Raw genomic sequence first — 21,433 nt, forward strand, 5'->3', positions numbered from 1 at the left:
CCATGCGAGAAGACACTACTTCCCCACCCCCTTCCTTCCTTCCTTCTTTCTTTCACTACTTTCTTTCTCCTGGTCGACTACAGATAAGCAGGTAAAAGAAGAGGAGCAGTCGCTTGTGTCCCTCACACCCCATCGCTCTTTTTTACGCAAGCCTTATTGTGATGCTAATGAAATGAGAACGGCTTTGAGCCGAGGCCCGTTCACGTTGGTAGTCACACATAATGGGGATTGAATGCGGAGGGAAAATCAGGATTAGCAATGAGAAACTTGACTTTTCATCGCTTAAGGGGCGGACAAGAGCTCAGGAAGCTTGACTGAAACAACTTCAGGCATTAACAAGAGAATAAATACTATATCAAGCCATGCAAAGAGAATCAATTAAAGTTAAATCACACACAGAACATGTCATATTTCCCCACAAATATTGCATAATGTTATTATATTTTGCTTGAGAGTGTAATTTATATGGAACTGGAACCCGTCCCAAACTCACGCCATTGGTTGAGTCGACGTTGCTCAAATAAACAGAGTTTTGAGAGGAAGTTTTGTAGCATATTATAAAATATTACATTATTATATCATTATTATTATTTACTACTTTTTTTTAATTATGACAATATTTTAATGACAATTAAGCAACCCAATTCTCATTATCATAATGCATCTTTTTTTTTTTTGGTTTATATATATTTTTAATTTGCACTGATTTAAATAAAAAAAAAAAAAAATTATTCTAATGCAAAATAAATAATTAGATATTATTTAAATGCATCAATATGTTCTTATTTATTTAAATGTACATTGATTAAAAAAAGAACATAATTTGCATAATTTTCCTAATGCAAAATTATTAATAATTAATTATTAATATTAAATTAATTGTTAATAGATATTTTTTAAGTATTGATGCATTAATAAGTTTAATATTTGTCATGTATGCAGATTTAAATAAAAATGATTGTATGCATTCCATTTATTTATTTATTTCATTTTTTTATAATATATGCAAGAGTTTGATTTGTGATTCAATGAAAAAATGAAAAAGAAAATGTCCAGGTGCATGACAGTAATGAGAATTTAATATTAATATCCAGGTGTTTTTAAAGTGTGTTTTTACGGTTTCTTAAATCTATTGATTTTGGGTTAAAATGTGACATGTTTTCATTAGATCCATACAAGAGACGTCTTACTGTCGTTTCGAAACGTGACTGCGAGTTTGCGACCGCTCTCATCGGCGCTGGACGACTGCGATCCCTGCGGAGAAAGAGAGAACAGGAAAAAGAAAATGTTTTATTACACAACCATGAAACTGTAATGGCAGCATTAGAGATGTCTGAGAGACAAACATTAACTTGTGCAACAGGAATGTGCGCTCGAGCCTTCAAAACCAGCAGCACTTCATGTGGTGACAGCCGCAACACACAATCCCACAATTATCAGAGTCCTGGCGCTCAACAACACAGCGCTCGCTCGCTGCCAAAAGACAAATAACCCTTTACACACAGAACGGCATCGGCCGATCCAGAATCAGCCGTTTAAACTCGCACGGTGAACTCAGGTGAGATAATGAGGGGTTACGGCTGACTCCAGAACAGTGTATAGAAAAGAAGTCAAAACAAATACGCTTGCGTGACAGAACCAGACAGACTCGAGAGCTCTGTAATCAGCGTGCCAGATCAGGCCGGATGTGGAAAAACAGAAAGGAAGATGCATCAAATATGGATTATCAAATAAGGTGAAGGGTGTTCGCAGACGTGGAGCGACACTAAAGAGGCCTCGTGTGTGTATCTCCACAGATCTGATCATATTCCTGGTGTAATCTGGGATAAAGGAAGTTGTTTGACATGGCGGGACGAGAGACATTCACTCCCACCCGAGAGATGAGAGTTAACATGCATACTTTATATAATGTTTGTTGTTTTTTACTGTTTAACAAAGCATGATTATTATTGTCTAATGTTAACATTTGAACCTTCAACAAGAATCTCCATACTTCAATTTGACTATAAAGATTAAATCTTTGCATAGTTTATATTTGATCCCAAAATAAAACTTTTGCGACATTTTCTATGAAACAGTAACAACAACGATTTTTCTTCAAATATTCTGGTTTAATCCAATGTGTTACTTGCTGTTCCTTTATAATTAATTATGAAATTTACTACACTCTAAAAAATGCTGGGTTGATTTAACCCAATTTTGGGTAAAATATGGACAAACCCAGCCATTGGGTTACATTTTTAAATTACATTTTTTAACCCAATGGCTGGGTATGTCAATATTTTACCCAAAATTGGGTTAAAACGACCCAGCATTTTTTAGAGTGTAGCAACTTCTGAGTGCAAACATTTTTAAAAGTACCTTTATAATGCTGGCCAATGATTTTCTAGTTATTTTTACCACTGTCAAAACAAAAGTTGGACCATAAATTGGATTGACACCCCATGCACCTGTTTGGTGCAATTTTCAATGCGGATCTGTTTTTATCCCTAGTTGGAGCATCTCTACTCCCCGTACAATCAATTTCTTTCTCCAAACACATAAATCATCCACAGTTTTCCTAAACGCTCTACTGGAAACAATCACACAACCAAATACAGAAGACTTCAGCATGTGCATGTAAAAAACTGCTTCTCTGCTGCCAATCCAGTAAATGTCAATGATATTTTGCTTGCATTAGAATAAACTATGCAGATATGCATCATGGGAAACTGTAGACTGGCTGCTTTGCATGAATTATATGTGGGAAACTGCTTACAAATTGCAGTTTGAAATGGTAAGTGAGTCGACTAAAAATAATGCAGCTAACAACATAATTCACAATTAATGCTGCAACTAAAACGATGTGAGTAAACTACTCCACGTATGCTCTAGACTTTGACTAATCTGTCTTAATGACATCCTCTGGCCCACTTCCACAGGATGTACACTGATGAGGGTGTGACCTCTTGACCCCAGGAGTCTCGCTCACACACACACACACACCATACCTGGACCAGATGTCCAACTCCAGACTAACAGACCAAGGTTATTAGAGCAAAAACTACAACTACATGTGTGTTAATTGAAATAAAGATGGAATAAATTTTAAAAATATATATATCAAACTTACTGAAGAAATTTTGAAGTTAAAGCTTAAAAAGAAAAGAAAAGCTCAAATAAAAATAAATGAAACCTATTACAAATAATTAATTAAAATGACTAGCACTTAAATAAATACTTAAAATTAATAAAATAAAAAATTATAAATATAAAAAATAATAATAATACTATTTATTAGTATTATATTAATCAATTAAAATATAAATATCTTAAACGTACTTCATTTTAGTTGCCAAAGACACGTCTAATTTAGTTTAGTTTAAGTTGAAGCACTAAAATTACTAACTGGAAATCATTACAAAAGTAAAACTAAAGAAAAAAAAGAAAAGAAAAAGTATAACCCAAATAGTAATACAAATAATAAAATGACAAAAGCACAAAGTAAAATTAAACAAAAAAATTATAGAATATTTAATTTAAATTCAAAAATAAATTTTAAATTTAAATTTTCTATAATATTAAAAATATATATATATATATATATATTATAGAAAATATAAAAAAGCTCATTAAAAAATAATAATAAAAATATAATAGTGGATATTGATAAATAATAGACAAATAGAGCAAACCCAAATCAAAAACTTTTTCTAGTTTTTTATGGATTATATTTAGTCTTAGTGATTTAAATAAAAAACCCTAACACCGAGTATTAGCATTTTCCTGATCATGATGTCCAGGAGTGGAAAAACAACACTGGGAAAACTTTCCTGAAGGTTTAATGCTGCAGTTAATGAACTGAGGGGAATGAAAGCACAAACTAATTTGGCTCATAGCCCTTGGCCTCGCTTTTAAAGCCCGAGATTTGAGGTAAAGAAAGCCTTTACTGCCTGCAGAGACTGGCTGATTCCTCATTTAGCACCAGAATAAAGTGAGAAAGCCAGCAGCTTTAGAGCCGCACTAATGGCTCCTGCCATGCTGTCCTGGGGTTGTTTTAGCACCGAGGGCCCAGCAGGGTCCCGAGGGTCACGGCAGACACACACACATCTGCTGTAGGGGCTGTTACACACCTGCAGATAATCAGAGGAGCCATTCGGACCACTGACTCACACCTCTCAGAGCCACGCCAGACATTCATGAGCAACATTTAAAGGAGTAGTTCACTTTTAAAAAAAACTTTTGCTGATAATTTACTCACCCCCATGTCATCCAAGATGTCCATGTCTTTCTTTCTTCAGTCGAAAAGAAATGAAGGTTTTTGATGAAAACATTACAGGATTTTTCTCTATATAATGGACTTCAATGGGGTCCAAACGGTTCAAGGTCCAAAAGACAGTTTCAGTGCAAACTGCAAACTGTTCAAAGGGCTTTAAACGATTTCAGACGATGAATAAGGGTCTTATCTAGCGAAACAATCGCTCGTTTAATAGTTTATATTTTAAAATGCTCGCCCTGCTCTGTTCTGTGATGCGTGTTTGTGACTCTCCTGTTTGAACTCGTTCATCAAAATGAACGAATCTTTTTTCAAAAAATGATTCGTTCATTTTGTGATGAACCGAACTTTTAAATGACTGCTCGTTTTGCTTGATAAGACCCTGGTGTCGTTTAAAGCCCTTTGAAGCCGCACTGAAACTCTTGAACAGTTTGGTCCCCATTGAAGTCCATTATATGGAGAAAACCCTGGAATGTTTTCATCAAAAACCTTCATTTCTTTTCGACTGAAGAAAGAAAGACATGGACATCTTGGATGACATGGGGGTGAGTAAATTATCAACAAAAGTTTTTTCAAAAGTGAACTACTCCTTTAATGTCATGCAAATGAGTTTAATTGCACATCTTCCAGGTCTAGTTCTCTCTTTATGTGCGAACGAGTGTTTGTGATGAAGGAAGGGGGTCTGCGATGTGACAAGCCTAGTCACACTCTCCCCGACACCCTTTTACAACCTTCCTCAACAAGCAGCAAACCCTCCTCCTCTCGTTCCCCGTGTACCTGTGGGCCGCCGGCCCCGCTGAGAGGAGCTCGGACGTCTCGGCCCTCGTCCTGCTAATAGCCCCAGCGGTCGTTTGGTATCCGAAAACTTCAAATGGACAGTTTGGGCCGGGGGTGCTGCTCGTAAACTCGCTGCATCCCATGTGGCAAATGAGCAGAAATGTTGCCCGTGAGGTAAAACAAGGAGGTCAGACCCCGGTCAAACAAGGGTCCCCGTGCTTTATTAGGCCTTATTAAGTGATTGTAAAAGAGAGAAGACTGTGTGCCTTTTGTTTAATGACCGGGGTCGTTAAACGCACCGTGGAAATTAAGAGAACACACAGTGACTCAAGTCACAATTACAAAAAAATATCATGGTAAACCTTGAAGCATGATTTTGCATGTGTTATTATGTACTATAGTTATTTATTAGTATGTACTACACTCTTAGAAGAAAAGGTTCTATATAGAACCTTAAAAGGTTCTATCAGCGCTACGTATTTGGAACCCCTAAAAGGTTCTATACACTCTTAAAAAAAGGGTTCCTCTGGGTTCTATATAGAACCCTGGGGTTCCATACTTGGCCAATAGAACCTTTTATAAAAAAAAATGGTTCTATAGAACCATTTTGGAGTTCCATATATGAAGCAGGGGATGGAACCATTTCTGGTTCCAAATAGAACCATTTCTTCTAAGAGTGTATAGCAATACCATGGAACTAAGAGTTCAGATGCAAAAGCCTCTAAATGCCATTTGAAAAGATTTTTATCAAAGTTCAGTGATTTCACTTAAATAACAATTAATAGGTATTTATCATTGCCATTTAAGTGAAATCACTGAACTTAAATATACAAGCTTGATAAAAATGATCACTCTAGAAGAAAATTATAAATGGCTTTGAGGCTTTTGCATCTGAACTCTTCAATTAGTGTTCACCATTTGAAAGGTGATTTTGTAGCCCAACACTAACTAAATAAAGTACCAAAAACCATCTTACATCACATCAGTAACATGTTTTTAGTCCATACCTTGATGTACTGTGCAAATACCATGGCACATGAATATATAACACTGTTCAAAAGTTTGGGGTGAGAAAAAAGTTCAAGGCTGCATTAATTAATTTGATTAAAAATACAGTAAAAAGTGAAATATTATTACTGTTTTCTATGTGAATATACGTCAAAATGTCATTACTCCAGTCTTCAGTGTCACATTTGATGCTCAAGAAACATTTCTGATTATTAGTGTTGAAAACAGTTGTGCTGCTGGAAACTGATACATTTTTATTTTCCAGTATTCTTTGTTGAATAGAAACTGCATCATAAATGACTTTACTGGCACTTTTGATTCATTTAATTTCAATTTGATTTAATGCATCCTTTCTGAATGCATTACTTAGCCTACTAAAAACGCATTAATACATCATGATGCATATCAATTGAGTTTGCTGAACAAGAAGAATGAGTTTGAACCGTCCTCTGGTCTCACACACACACACACACACACACCTGGCAGGGGCGATAGAAGAAGCCATTATGGAGATGAGCTTTACCTATTGTGCGGGATCAGGGACACGAGCGTGTCTGGACAGAGTGACGGGACGTGTTTCCTGTTAAACACCAAAGGATGATCTAACCAGGTGTTCCACCTTCCATATGAATAATAATAACAGTAATTATATCAGCCAAAACCAGCATGGGAGCTAGGCTTCGTCTTTTATGCATTCATTACCTTTTATGCTTTCACAAAAGACTGAGTTCTCGTCACGACACTAGAGCAAGTCAGTTAAATCCTACACTGTAAAAACATTATGATAACACTTCACTTTCTTAAAGCCTTTATGCATTATAAACCTATTTTAACACATTAATTATGCCTTGTTATTGGTTTAAGCATTAATTATGCCTCGTTAATGCCCAACACTCAATTGTTTTAAATCATTTTTAAAAACACATCTCTTTTCTTTGGCATTTCCTTCGAGTTACGTTTGTTATTTTCCTGGTAATTTTAATTTTAATATCACTATATATCGTATACTATATATATATATATATATATATATATATATAAAATTGATTGATGATTGATTGTTATTCAGCTTATAATGCACTGTGTGGTTTCGTGAATGATCATAACCACAGTTTCAATACTCACTTATCATTTTACGTCTTTAGAAAGTATAATATATTAAAACACAAACAACCAATTTCAGAAGTGACAAGGAATCTGCAAATATTATAATGCCTTTTAACTTGGATTATAATTATTTATGAAAGATATAATATGCATAAAGTAAAAAGGCAAATAAAAATCAAATATTATTGGAGTGTGTTTTACTTTTTCAGTCTTGTTAACGTTAATGAACAAAGAATCTAATCTTGTTTTTAATTTTCACGAAATACATTTATTTTAAAATAAAAAGCATCTGTTAACATTAAGTTAACGCACTCTGAACTAACATGAACAAATTTGTTTTTATTGACTAACACTAAGGTTAACAACATTTATGACAACATTATGTTAAAAATGAGACCATATTATAAAGTGTTACTGTGAAAATTCTTTCTACACTGATTTATTTAGCATATAAATTGATAAATTGCCAGATTCTGTAATGTCAATCTAATGCAATCCCCACACACATAATCAAAGCAGAGTGTTCCTTGCCTGAAAAGTCCCTTGTTTGGCGTGTGCTTTGGCATCTAACCTCACACGTGAAGCTGATTTAATGAGAACACTGCCAGCTATGTTACAAGTGTAGATGTTCTTCTTAAGAACCCAATTAGCTGTAACCCATATGGAGACAGCAAACAAGCCACACTTTTTGCAAAGGTTAGCAATGTGTTTGATCCTTCACTGCTCGAGTCTTAGGAAATGCATGGACAATGAACATGCATGCTATCAGTTCCTATTTGCTATTAAGGGATATCTGAGCAGCGATGATCAATCAGAGGGACACTGCTGCTATTCTTTGGCCTGGGACCAGTAAAGGGGGGGTATCTAATCTCCCGATCCAGATAACTTACTGAATTACCCAGTGGCATTTGTTAGGATTACGCGTGACCTGCATCTCTGTGCTTGCTTTACAAATTCCCCACGTTTATCAGAATAGACTGGTACCGATTTACAAGACACGATCTGCCGCGTATGGATGCCAGACGAATAAATATCACAAGAAAACAGCGCTTCAGTGTTACCTGAGAGTAAAGCTCGCTGCATGATTTGGGACGACAACGTTGACAAAGCAATCCCCGTTCACACATATCTGTGAAAACGACTAAAAATGCGATATTACTCAAGCCAGGCAAGTAGTTTTTTATTATTGAAACATTTTCAAATGTTTCAATATAGAACAAATAAACGAAGAAAAAGGAAAACAAGACGCAAGACGGGGGTATGTAACTAATCAGAAAATATTGCACTCTAAACAATGCTGGGTTGGGTTGTTTTAACCCAAAATTTGGTCAAATATGGACAAATGTTGGGTTAAAAATGTAATTTAAAATTTTAACCCAACTTCAATTTTAACTTTCAACTGTACATTTTTTAATTACATTTTTTAAAAACATTTTGGTTTGTCCAACTTTGACCCAAATTTGGGTTCAAACAACCCAGCATTTTTTAGAGTGTATATCAAAGATTAAAAGACTTATATATATATATACATACATATTTCAGTTGTTTTTAAAGCGTTCTTGGTACACGAGTCAGAGATAGTCCCAAAGTAATGCTGTACTTCAGTTAGCAAAACATAGAAAAGTGGTTTCTGACCTTATAAAATTGTCAACAAAATGTGTAATAATTGTGTAATTTTTCATTTTTTTTCCCCAGTTAACAACACTACACACCTATAGACTGAATATGTAACATGCATGATGTCACTGTTTTCACAAATTTATTTGTATCATTTTTAAAAACAATTTCAGGCCGACAAAAACGCCGCCGTCATGTAAATCAACAGCCAAAACGCATTTAGTTTTACGTTTCTAGTTTAAAACGGTGTCATGTAAACGATCCCTTACACTGTAAAAAAATATTGTTGGTTTAACTTAAAAAAATAAGTAACCTGGTTGCCTTAAAATTTTAAGTTCATTGAACTGGAAAAAGTAAGTTAATACAATGAAGGAGAATGATTTAATCATCAGAAACTCAAAATTATATGTTATCTGAACTAAATAAATTATTTAAGTTGATTTGACAAAAGAAAAAATGTGATTACTACACTGTAAAAAAATATTGTTGTTTTAACTTAAAAAAGTAAGTAACCTGGTTGCCTTAAAAATTTAAGTTCATTGAACTGGAAAAAGTGAGTTAATACAATGAAGGAGAATGATTTAATCATCAGAAACTCAAAATTATATGTTATCTGAACTAAATAAATTATTTTAGTTGATTTGACAAAAGAAAAAAATGTTGTGATTACTACACTGTAAAAAAATATTGATGGTTTAACTTCAAAAAGTAAGTAACCTGGTTGCCTTAAAATTTTAAGTTCATTGAACTGGAAAAAGTGAGTTAATACAATGAAAGAGATTAATTTAATCATCAGAAACTCAAAATTATATATTATCTGAACTAAATAAATTATTTAAGTTGATTTGACAACAGAAAAAATGTGATTACTACACTGTAAAAAATATTGTTGTTTTAACTTAAAGTAAGTAACCTGGGTTGCCTTAAAATTTTAAATTGATTGAACTGGAAAAAGTGAGTTAATACAATGAAGGAGATTAATTTAATCATCAGAAACTCAAAATAATAAGTTATCTCAACTAGATAAATTATTATAAAGTTGATTTGACAAAAGAAAATATGTTGTGATAACAAATCTTGAAAATACCGCAGGGTTAAAGCTTATACTTTGTCGGCAACAGGTTTGCAAACTTTTCCTCGTTAAAAATGTGGTTAAATGCACGTGTACGAGTTGTTTTGCAGTTGCAAAGTTGGGCGTGTAAGTGAAATTGAGCTAGACTCTGAAAAGCACATTTTGAATTTGTACCGATTAATCGTTCAGTACAACTAAAACACATTTATTTTGCACGCATAAACTTTATATTGCACGGCCGAGAGCTCGTGGGCTAAAGGAGGGCTTGTGATAAATCCAGCGCTGTCGAACGCTATGGAGTTAAAAGGGGTCAGAGTCTGCAGCAGCCGCTCTCCATCACTGTGTTTGTCTTACATGCACTTATGATATTGAGCTTCAGATCTCGCTGATCTGCTCTCGGGGGGCTTGTTCCTCAGCGCTGTGAAAACAAACAGACCACTTCTCACTGTTTGTCCAACAAATTACTTGGAATATAAAAAGAAAGAGCAAAGCAAGCTTGATTTGCAATGTTGTGACGGGGGAACAGAAAGTCAAAATTGACTTTATTTTACTAAATACATCCTATTTGCTTTAATACTGGTCGTACTGTGAAAGATTTATGCAATATTAACCAAAAACCATTCTAAATAAATTGAGAAATCACATGATCACGATTCTCTCACGTCACGACTTTAACAAAAGAGGTTCTGACAAAATGTTAATTGCTAATTATTTTTTAAATCGGTTTGAATGAATGATTCATTAATACTTCACTAGTTGTTTTTGAACAAATTTCTTAAGTGAATGATTCAACGACAAATACATTTGTTTAACAGTCACTTGCCGCCTCCTACTGGTGTATATAATCGATACAATCGTTTGTTTTAAAGGAATAGTTCACTTTGAAATTAATTTTTGATATGTTTTATCTTACCTCAAGGGCATCCAAGATGTAGGTGTCTTTGTTTTCGCAGTATTTTCAATTTTGATATTTTTAGGTCAAACCGTTCTTGTCTGTCAGCCATATAATGGAGGTCTATGGTCACCACCTCAAAGAGCATGCACAGAGAAGTCCAAATTAAACATGATTTAATGACTCGTACACATTGATGGCCTAAGACACTGTGTGAGAAAACGAACAGTATTTATATAGTTTTTACCTCTTGCCACGTCCAAGTGATCTGAGGGTGCGGGCTGAATGAATCTGATCGGTAAAGACTTTTGTTTGTCTTGAGGGGTCTGTTTTTAAACTTTACTGTGCTGGCACCATGGTAAGGTGATGGCGGATAATCTTGCATTGCTAACTTTTGTCTTCTTGACATCGAAAACAAACACAGATCCAGATTGAGTTTCATGCATCTGTGTGGCGCGTTTCCGGCCGCGCTCCTGAATCTGCAGGTGATCATGTGGCATTAATGAGCGGGTATCAGCTTTCTTCATCTGTGTAATTACGGTCCTCTAAGAGCACGTCTGCAACAAACATCCTGCACGAGAAGTAAATGAGGTCTTGTCCACACTAATACGGTTTCTTTTTCTCTCCGTTTTGGCCTTCCGTTCACTGAGACGGCGTTTTTATTAATGAAATATTTTTTTTTTTAAATGTAAAAAAAAACAAAAAACGCTCCGAGTCCCCATAATGGACGAATTTGAAAATGCCGTTGTAGTGTGGTCTGTGAAAACGGCGTTATTTAAAAGCGTTGATGCAAGTTTAGTCATGTGACGCATTTTGAACCCATGCATAGTCATGTTTATACCGCTATCGTGCCTGTTGTGTGCTTTTCACTCTCACACTGTTGGTAAAATATGTTACTTTGCACACTCTTTATATCACAGCCCTGCTAAGATGACATGAGAAAAACATGAGAGCGGTCACGTTTCAGACCAAACATATATTGGTGACTGATTTCGCTAAATAAAATTATCCTGACAGACGATTTGCAGAATAACTTTATTTATTTCTCCATCATCTCTCAGTGAGCTTAAAAGGTGAATTTTTTCTGTGTGGACAGAAAGCGTTTTTAAACGAAAATGGCATTTTCAAATGTATCCGGATTAATGTAGATGTACGGGTGACACTCGAAGTTCATTTATTTCAGTAATTCAAATTAAAAGGTGACTCATTACATGCAAAGTGAGATATTTCAAACCTTTATTTGTTATAATTTTGATGATTAAAAAATAACCCAAAGGCAAAATTTGTATATTGTGAAAATTTTTCATAGCTGTAAGCAGTGTTGTAGTACTCGAGACTCGTCTCGGACTCGGTCTCGGAATTGACTCGTACTCGAACATTTTTTTTTTAGGACTCGGAATTATTCCCGAGTCCACTCGAGTTCAATTAAAAATATTTGTCATGATTATTAATGTATATTAATAAAATATTTCTTTAAATTAATTGACATGCCCAGTGATTGGTGATTTTCTAGATTTTCAACTGCGCATGACAAATTGTAATAAAATTACTTTTAACACCACCTACTATGTGGCCTTTTTACCCTAAACTGATCATATTTTTTAAACTCCAAGTAAATTCAGTAAAAAAAAAAAAGGATTTCTCTAAGTAAATAAAAGTAAATTAGGTAATCAACCCTCACTGGTCTCGGTCTCGACTCGGACTCGACCGTCTCTGGTCTCGGACTCGACTCTCTCTGGTCTCAGTGTCGACTCGGACTCGAGTGAGGTGGTCTCGACTACAACACTGGCTGTAAGCCCTAATCATCAAAACTACAACAAATAAAGGCTTGAAATATCTCACTTTGCATGTAATGAGTCTATATAATATATTAGTTTCACCTTTTAAGTTGAATTACTGAAATAAATGAACACGAGTTTCATCTGTATTATGACTCTGGTCATGTAACTCTTTGTCATTGCACAGATTGTTTTCATCATATCATCTTCAGAGCTGTAGTTAAAACAAAAGACATAGCAAATACATGAAACACTGAATTGGTGATCAAGTACCTAAAACTTTCAAGTTTCAACTCTCGTCCTAAAGAGGAACCGGATGGGCAGGTCAGAGAGGGAACATCTGACGACGGGTCAAAAGCTGGAGGGCTTCAGTCTGCTCCCCTTAATGTCTTTCCTGTCTTCCCAGCCCATTCGCTCCTAAAAACGCTCCCATATGCCATTACATTCGCTCTGAGGAACTTAAGGAGCTCATTTTGGTAAGCAGAGCACAGTCGAGGTGCACTTCCCTTCACAGACACACCATGCAACTTAGGTTTGCATCGTTACGAAAAATCATGTGATCTTCAGGCTTCTGAGGATCATTTATTTATTCATTTCTCATTATTATTGCATTGCATTAAAAGTAAGCATTTAAATATCATCTTACCAAGGAATATGATTGGGACATAGAATGTCAACTGATTTATATATATATGCATTTTATGTTGTTAGTCTGTTATACTTCAGCATCAGAGTATGAGAATTTCATCATAAATATCAGCATCTCCACCAAAATTCATATTTTTGCTGAATGATATTGAGGTTTTTCCTTCCATATTCTCATATCATACTATATGTGCCATAAAAGCCTGATGTATCAATTATGATACTCAACAAAAACATATATGCAAACTAAGGTTCAAAAAGTTGTTCTGTTCTGTTTATGACTTATTTCATGCGTCAGGCTCTCCAGAGGGAGTGTGTAAAGTGTGATGAGCACATGTAGATCATGTGTTTAACAGACATGCTAATGGGTTTTCCAGTCCCAAAACATCCAGGTAGTGCTTAACTCAACCGACTGATCCAGGACCAGCCTTTTCTTTCAAAAAACACCCAAATCTGAAGAAAGAAGACATGATAAATGTCTGAGATCAGTGGTCAAAACATGCACTAAACCACACAAGTTCCCTGGACAGATGTGGCCTCTGAAGCATCATAAATTGATTTGTGAACTTGACCGGCACTGCCGTGACACACACGTGGCAAAGGTCCCGGACATCTGCGGGATTCATATCCGCAGGGATACAGCAAACATAAAGGGATTTCACAATCATAATGAACAAAACATTTTGTGATAATGAGAAACGACATATTGTGATTAAGTTTCAGAGAGAATGATGTCTTAAGTTTTATAATATGACAAATATCGATCTGTTTCTTGCACAGAAATATTATATGGCATGATATAGCAAACAAGTCTTTTATTTTTTGTTTTTGGAGCTCATCGTATGCTTTTATGTTAAAAAAAGCAGCCTGCTAAACATCTTCAACAAGACAGAATATTCATTTATGCATAAACTATTACTTTACATTTTATTGGGTAAAACAAAAAAATCATGTTTTTAAGTTAGTTTAAGTATCCAAATAAACTAAAAGTCAATTTCGAGTTTATTTTTGGCTGTATAGATCAGGGTTTCCCAAACTGGGCTGATGAAAAGCTAATAGTAATATTTAAAGTAAAATAAATAAATAATTATAAAACACGCACTAAATATTTATAAAAATCAATGTAAAATAAAAATAAAAAAATAATTCAAATAAAACACTCACTAAATATTTATAAAATCACAAATGTAAAAATAACAATTTTAAAATAAAATTCATTAAAAATTTAAAAATAAATAAAAATAAAACATGCACTAAATATTTACAAAACCATAATGTGCAATTAAAATAATTGTAAAATAATCAAAATAAAATTATACAAATTAAAATATATTTAAAATAATAATAACTACAAATCATAATGTAAAATTCAAATCATTTTAAAACAATAAAAAAAACATAAATATTAGGTTAAAACAAATAATTTAAAATAATCAACATAAAACAAAATTATTCAATGTTATATATAAATTACATGCATATCATGTGACCATTAATCAGAGAACCATGAACGTTGTTAAACTGGAGGTACGCCTGACTAACACGTTTGGGAATCCCTATTATAGAAATGAATAAACACGTATTTTCATGTCAGCAAGACATCCACTTTAGTTTTCGAGATCTTTGTTTTTTGGATTCTTGCTCCTTTTGTTATCACATCTTGTTTTTATATTCGTTTAGAATTCACAATACTTGAAAAGGATGTAAACACAGCCGGCAGAAACGACTCGAAACAAGCCCAGACGTGACCAACATGAGAGAAACCCATCGTCAAAAAAGAGCTTTCATTTACACTTCTATAGGCCGGGATTAACAGTGAGCGCTAATAAAACAGACATTGTGTGTCTGCCCTGCGAGAACAAGCAGCGATACAACAACGCACACCGAGAAAAGACATGGTCGAGAAGAATGACCTGCCGAATGACATTAACAAACAATGAATGTCTTCACAGGGAGGACAGAGGGCTTGTGGGATTTGAAGTTTTGGGTTTCATGCGTTAAGAATGCACCGCTGCCCAGAGGCTTCCAGAACTGCATGACCATGAAGAGGAAGATCATCTCGCGGCTCTAATGGAAAACACAGAGGCTGTGCCAAGAACGACGGATGAGACACAAGAGAGGAGATCACATGCTGAATAACCTCCCAGCCTGAGGCACACAGCCCCTCATAGTCAACCAGAGCCCCAAACACAGAGCTTTTAGCTGCTCGAGCTCAATTACACACGCTGTTGCAGTAGTTTTACTTCTTTTGCGCTTTGGAAAACACCTATGTGTTAAAGGGGTCTTATAATGCCCTTTTCACAAGATGTAAAATCAATCTCTGATGTCCCCAGAGAGTGTTTGTGAAGGGTTAGCAAAAACGCACCGTTTTGTGTCTGTCCCTTTAAATGCAAATGAGCTGCAGCTCCCGACACAGTGGGCGGAGCTTCAAGAGTGCGTGTGTTAGCAGCTCCAATTACCTCACGCAGACACACGGTAAAATCTGAGTCTCAACGGATGCCACTAGTCCCACTTTGGCAAAAAAAAAAAAAAAAATTATTATAAAATTTTCTTGTAGCCTCAAGATAGTAACTCGTGACCTCAAGATAGTAACTCGTGACCTCAAGATAGTAACTTGTGACCTCAAGATAGTAACTCGTGGCCTCAAGATAGTAACTCGTGGCTTCAAGATAGTAACTCGTGACCTCAAGATAGTAACTCGTGGCCTCAAGATAGTAACTCATGGCTTCAAGATAGTAACTCGTGGCTTCAAGATAGTAACTTGTGGCCTCAAGATAGTAACTCGTGGCCTCAAGATAGTAACTCGTGGCTTCAAGATAGTAACTTGTGGCCTCAAGATAGTAACTCGTGGCCTCAAGATAGTAACTCGTGGCCTCAAGATAGTAACTCGTGGCTTCAAGATAGTAACTTGTGGCCTCAAGATACTAACTCGTGGCCTCAAGATATTAACTCGTGGCCTGAAGATACTAACTCGTGGCCTCAAGATAGTAACTCGTGGCCTCAAGATAGTAACTCGTGGCCTCAAGATAGTAACTCATGGCTTCAAGATAGTAACTCGTGGCTTCAAGATAGTAACTCGTGACCTCAAGATAGTAACTCGTGGCCTCAAGATACTAACTCGTGGCCTCAAGATAGTAACTCGTGGCCTCAAGATAGTAACTCGTGGCTTCAAGATAGTAACTTGTGGCCTCAAGATAGTAACTCGTGGCCTCAAGATAGTAACTCGTGGCTTCAAGATAGTAACTCGTGGCTTCAAGATAGTAACTTGTGGCCTCAAGATAGTAACTCGTGGCTTCAAGATAGTAACTCGTGGCCTCAAGATAGTAACTCGTGGCTTCAAGATAGTAACTCGTGACCTCAAGATAGTAACTCGTGGCCTCAAGATAGTAACTCGTGGCTTCAAGATAGTAACTCGTGGCCTCAAGATAGTAACTCGTGGCCTCAAGATAGTAACTCGTGGCTTCAAGATAGTAACTCGTGGCTTCAAGATAGTAACTTGTGGCCTCAAGATAGTAACTCGTGGCCTCAAGATAGTAACTCGTGGCTTCAAGATAGTAACTCGTGGCTTCAAGATAGTAACTTGTGGCCTCAAGATAGTAACTCGTGGCCTCAAGATAGTAACTCGTGGCTTCAAGATAGTAACTCGTGACCTCAAGATAGTAACTTGTGGCCTCAAGATATTAACTCGTGGCCTGAAGATACTAACTCGTGGCCTCAAGATAGTAACTCGTGGCCTCAAGATATTAACTCGTGGCCTGAAGATACTAACTCGTGGCCTCAAGATAGTAACTCGTGGCCTCAAGATAGTAACTCGTGGCCTCAAGATATTAACTCGTGGCCTGAAGATACTAACTCGTGGCTTCAAGATAGTAACTCGTGGCCTCAAGATATTAACTCGTGGCCTGAAGATACTAACTCGTGGCCTCAAGATAGTAACTTGTGGCCTCAAGATAGTAACTTGTGACCTCAAGATAGTAACTCGTGGCCTCAAGATAGTAACTCGTGGCTTCAAGATAGTAACTTGTGGCCTCAAGATAGTAACTCGTGACCTCAAGATAGTAACTCGTGACCTCAAGATAGTAACTTGTGGCCTCAAGATAGTAACTTGTGACCTCAAGATAGTAACTCGTGGCCTCAAGATAGTAACTCGTGGCTTCAAGATAGTAACTCGTGACCTCAAGATAGTAACTCGTGGCCTCAAGATAGTAACTCGTGGCCTCAAGATAGTAACTCGTGACCTCAAGATAGTAACTCGTGACCTCAAGATAGTAACTTGTGGCCTCAAGATAGTAACTTGTGACCTCAAGATAGTAACTCGTGGCCTCAAGATAGTAACTCGTGGCTTCAAGATAGTAACTCGTGACCTCAAGATAGTAACTCGTGGCCTCAAGATAGTAACTCGTGGCCTCAAGATAGTAACTCGTGGCCTCAAGATAGTAACTCGTGGCCTCAAGATAGTAACTCGTGGCCTCAAGATAGTAACTCGTGGCTTCAAGATAGTAACTTGTGGCCTCAAGATAGTAACTCGTGACCTCAAGATAGTAACTCGTGACCTCAAGATAGTAACTTGTGGCCTCAAGATAGTAACTTGTGACCTCAAGATAGTAACTCGTGGCCTCAAGATAGTAACTCGTGGCTTCAAGATAGTAACTCGTGACCTCAAGATAGTAACTCGTGGCCTCAAGATAGTAACTCGTGGCCTCAAGATAGTAACTCGTGACCTCAAGATAGTAACTTGTGGCCTCAAGATAGTAACTTGTGACCTCAAGATAGTAACTCGTGGCCTCAAGATAGTAACTCGTGGCTTCAAGATAGTAACTCGTGACCTCAAGATAGTAACTCGTGGCCTCAAGATAGTAACTCGTGGCTTCAAGATAGTAACTCGTGGCCTCAAGATAGTAACTCGTGGCCTCAAGATAGTAACTTGTGGCCTCAAGATAGTAACTCGTGGCCTCAAGATAGTAACTCGTGGCCTCAAGATAGTAACTCGTGGCTTCAAGATAGTAACTTGTGGCCTCAAGATAGTAACTCGTGGCCTCAAGATAGTAACTCGTGGCTTCAAGATAGTAACTTGTGGCCTCAAGATAGTAACTCGTGGCCTCAAGATAGTAACTCGTGGCTTCAAGATAGTAACTCGTGGCTTCAAGATAGTAACTTGTGGCCTCAAGATACTAACTCGTGGCCTCAAGATATTAACTCGTGGCCTGAAGATACTAACTCGTGGCCTCAAGATAGTAACTCGTGGCCTCAAGATAGTAACTCGTGGCCTCAAGATAGTAACTCGTGGCTTCAAGATAGTAACTCGTGGCTTCAAGATAGTAACTTGTGGCCTCAAGATAGTAACTCGTGGCCTCAAGATAGTAACTCGTGGCTTCAAGATAGTAACTCGTGGCCTCAAGATAGTAACTCGTGGCCTCAAGATAGTAACTCGTGGCCTCAAGATAGTAACTCGTGGCCTCAAGATAGTAACTCGTGGCCTCAAGATAGTAACTCGTGGCTTCAAGATAGTAACTCGTGGCCTCAAGATAGTAACTCGTGGCCTCAAGATAGTAACTCGTGGCTTCAAGATAGTAACTCGTGGCTTCAAGATAGTAACTTGTGGCCTCAAGATAGTAACTCGTGGCCTCAAGATAGTAACTCGTGGCCTCAAGATAGTAACTCGTGGCCTCTGAGGCCACGAGTTAGTATCTTGAGGCCACGAGTTACTATCTTGAGGCAACAAGATAGTTATAATTATTTTTTTTTGCCAAAGTGGGACTAGGGGGGCTCCGTAGTTCTCCCTTTTATGTTTAAAACCGGAGTCAGACAAACATGGAGAGACTAAGAAGAAGTGACAGCATGTAGAGGCAACAGGACGTCTCTGAATAAAAGACCAATATGCATTTTTGACTTTGAACTTTACAGATTTACTGTAACTCGACAACTTCAGGACACTCTGGACTTCATTATAGCTTAAAAAAGATCAGCGATAACACACATAAACTGTGGTTTTAAAACGGGGGACTTAAAGATGCATCCTCCCCAGAGCTCAGAGTTCATCACATACTTCACCCTAAGGGACACACACTGTATAATCTCAAATCATTGCCTGAAACCTACAGGCAGGAAGTTTCTCTGGACCAGATCCTTGATTAGGCCGGAGCAAAGAGCAGTTAATTGATTGTAATGACTTCAGTGTGTGGGGCAGCAGGGAGGAGGAGGAGGAGGAACCGCAGATCGAGTCTCTCTGCAATGCAAACACACTCGAGTTACTGCCCTCAGGATCCACAACCAGCTCCAATAGCGCATACATAAATGGTCAAATTTGTTCTGTATTAAGCTTAGGAGACATTTTATAGCCATATTACAAATAATTATATTTTGCATGGGTTATTTCAGTATTTTATTTGTTTCGTGGTTATTATGAATGGAAGTGGGCGGTAAGACCACATTCTCAATGGCAGAAATGGTTGTGTTTACCACAGTATATATGAAAACAAAAAACTTTCATTTGTATAGTATATAAAAAGATTTATATATATATATATATTAAATGTATATATTAAAATAAGTAAACAATTATACACACACACACACAAATATATATATATATATATATATATATACATATATATTTATATATATACACACATAATTAAAGTATTTAAGTGGATTAAAAAGAATCATGATTATGTATGTATAAAAAAATAATGGTAGCACTTAAGTTTAGGGTCTAATTCTAACTTGTTGTTTATTAATACTTATAAAGCACTTTTTCTGCATGACAATATTCTACATCCCTTAATCCTAAATTTTTTAACTTAACAACTACCTTACCAACTATTAATAAGCAGCAATTAAGTAGTAGAAATAGTAGCCTAGTTATTAGTAAGAATTGGACCACCCTAATCTAAAGTTTGACCAAAATAATTTAATAATTATTAATCTATATCAGTATATCATTAATAACATAAAAAATAATTAAACAATTAAATAATACAATTATATGCATATATCATTATAATCTTACATAATAAATTATATATATATAAATATATTATTATATTAATTATTTTTAAAGAACATTATATAATTTAAATAATTGAAAAATACATATTTATAACAAGCCATATATATATATATATATATTTTAATTATTTTATTTATTATCATTATATATATACATATAAAAATGAAGAGTTCAGATGCAAAAGCCTCTAAGTGCCATTTGAAATTTTCTTCTAGAATGATCATTTATATCAAGCTTGTATATTTAAGTTCAGTGATTTCACTTAAATTGCAATGACAATTACCTATTAATTGTTATTTAAGTGAAATTACTGTCCGACCAAATTCAGACTGAGAGCAGAAAAATCACTGACCAATCACAGGCCCCCAACCGAGCTGAGCAGACTGTCCCAACCCTTAATTCACTTTTAACATACCTCAGTTTACCAGCGACATCCTGCCATTCAGGCCGAGCGGCAGGAGCACTCGTCCGGTCAAAAGAAGTGTCGCTACTCAAAGACCTCCATCCCAGAATTCAAAGCGGTTCAGCGAACCGGGCCGATTCAGAGCTAGCCAACCAGGGATTTTCCCAGCGCAACACAAGACACAGCCTCCAAGGTGACGAGCTGCTTGGATGGTTTTCAATGCACCCTTAAGATGGCACAGAAATAACTCAGATCTCACCCCCCTTCTCTCAAACACACCCCCTTCCCCATCATTCATCCTCAAACAGATGTTACCAGAACAAGGACCCAAAGTGTGTGAGGGCTCTTTTGAAAAACACACAGAAATGGAAAAAAGCGGCCCATATATGCACTCATGCACTTATTAGATCCCCGGACCACGGTCATAAAGAAAGGTCTTGGCCGGGATTCTGCTTATGTAAGGTAAAACAAAGACTTTATGCTTTTGTTTTATACTTCGAGTATATTAGAGTGTAGCTGGGTGATTTCAGGTCAATCCTTGTTCATTTTTCTGAGCCGTAACCAAACGCCAGATATAGATCAGTTGTCAAGATCACCAATGAGAGTCCTTCTGGTTTATAAACATTTCTCATCCGACTGCTTCCGTTCGAGGGTAAAAGTAACATCATAACATCAGTCACTCATTTCCAGGTGAAACTCGAAAAATTCGAATATCGTACAAAAGTTAATTTATTTCAGTAATTCAACATGCAAAGTGAGATATTTCAAGCCTTTATTTGTTATAGTTTTGATTATGGCTTAAATGGCATAATCATCAAAATTATAACAAATAAAGGCTTGAAATATCTCACTTTGCATGTAATGAGTCTG

At 36.3% G+C, this 21,433-nt stretch overlaps 1 protein-coding gene across 1 annotated transcript in view; it reads right to left on the minus strand.

The window, feature by feature from the left end:
• The window catches only part of il17rd (interleukin 17 receptor D), a 51,350-nt gene that overhangs the window by 25,625 nt on the left and 4,292 nt on the right, over nt 1–21,433 (minus strand). The window contains exon 2 of the mRNA XM_039673897.2: nt 1,191–1,254. Within this exon, the coding sequence (XP_039529831.2) occupies nt 1,191–1,254 (64 nt within the window). The remainder of the gene's footprint in view (nt 1–1,190; nt 1,255–21,433) is intronic.

Source organism: Pimephales promelas, chromosome 21 (genome assembly GCF_988280905.1).
Source record: "Pimephales promelas chromosome 21, fPimPro1.hap1.1, whole genome shotgun sequence".
Taxonomy (NCBI): Eukaryota; Metazoa; Chordata; class Actinopteri; order Cypriniformes; family Leuciscidae; genus Pimephales; species Pimephales promelas.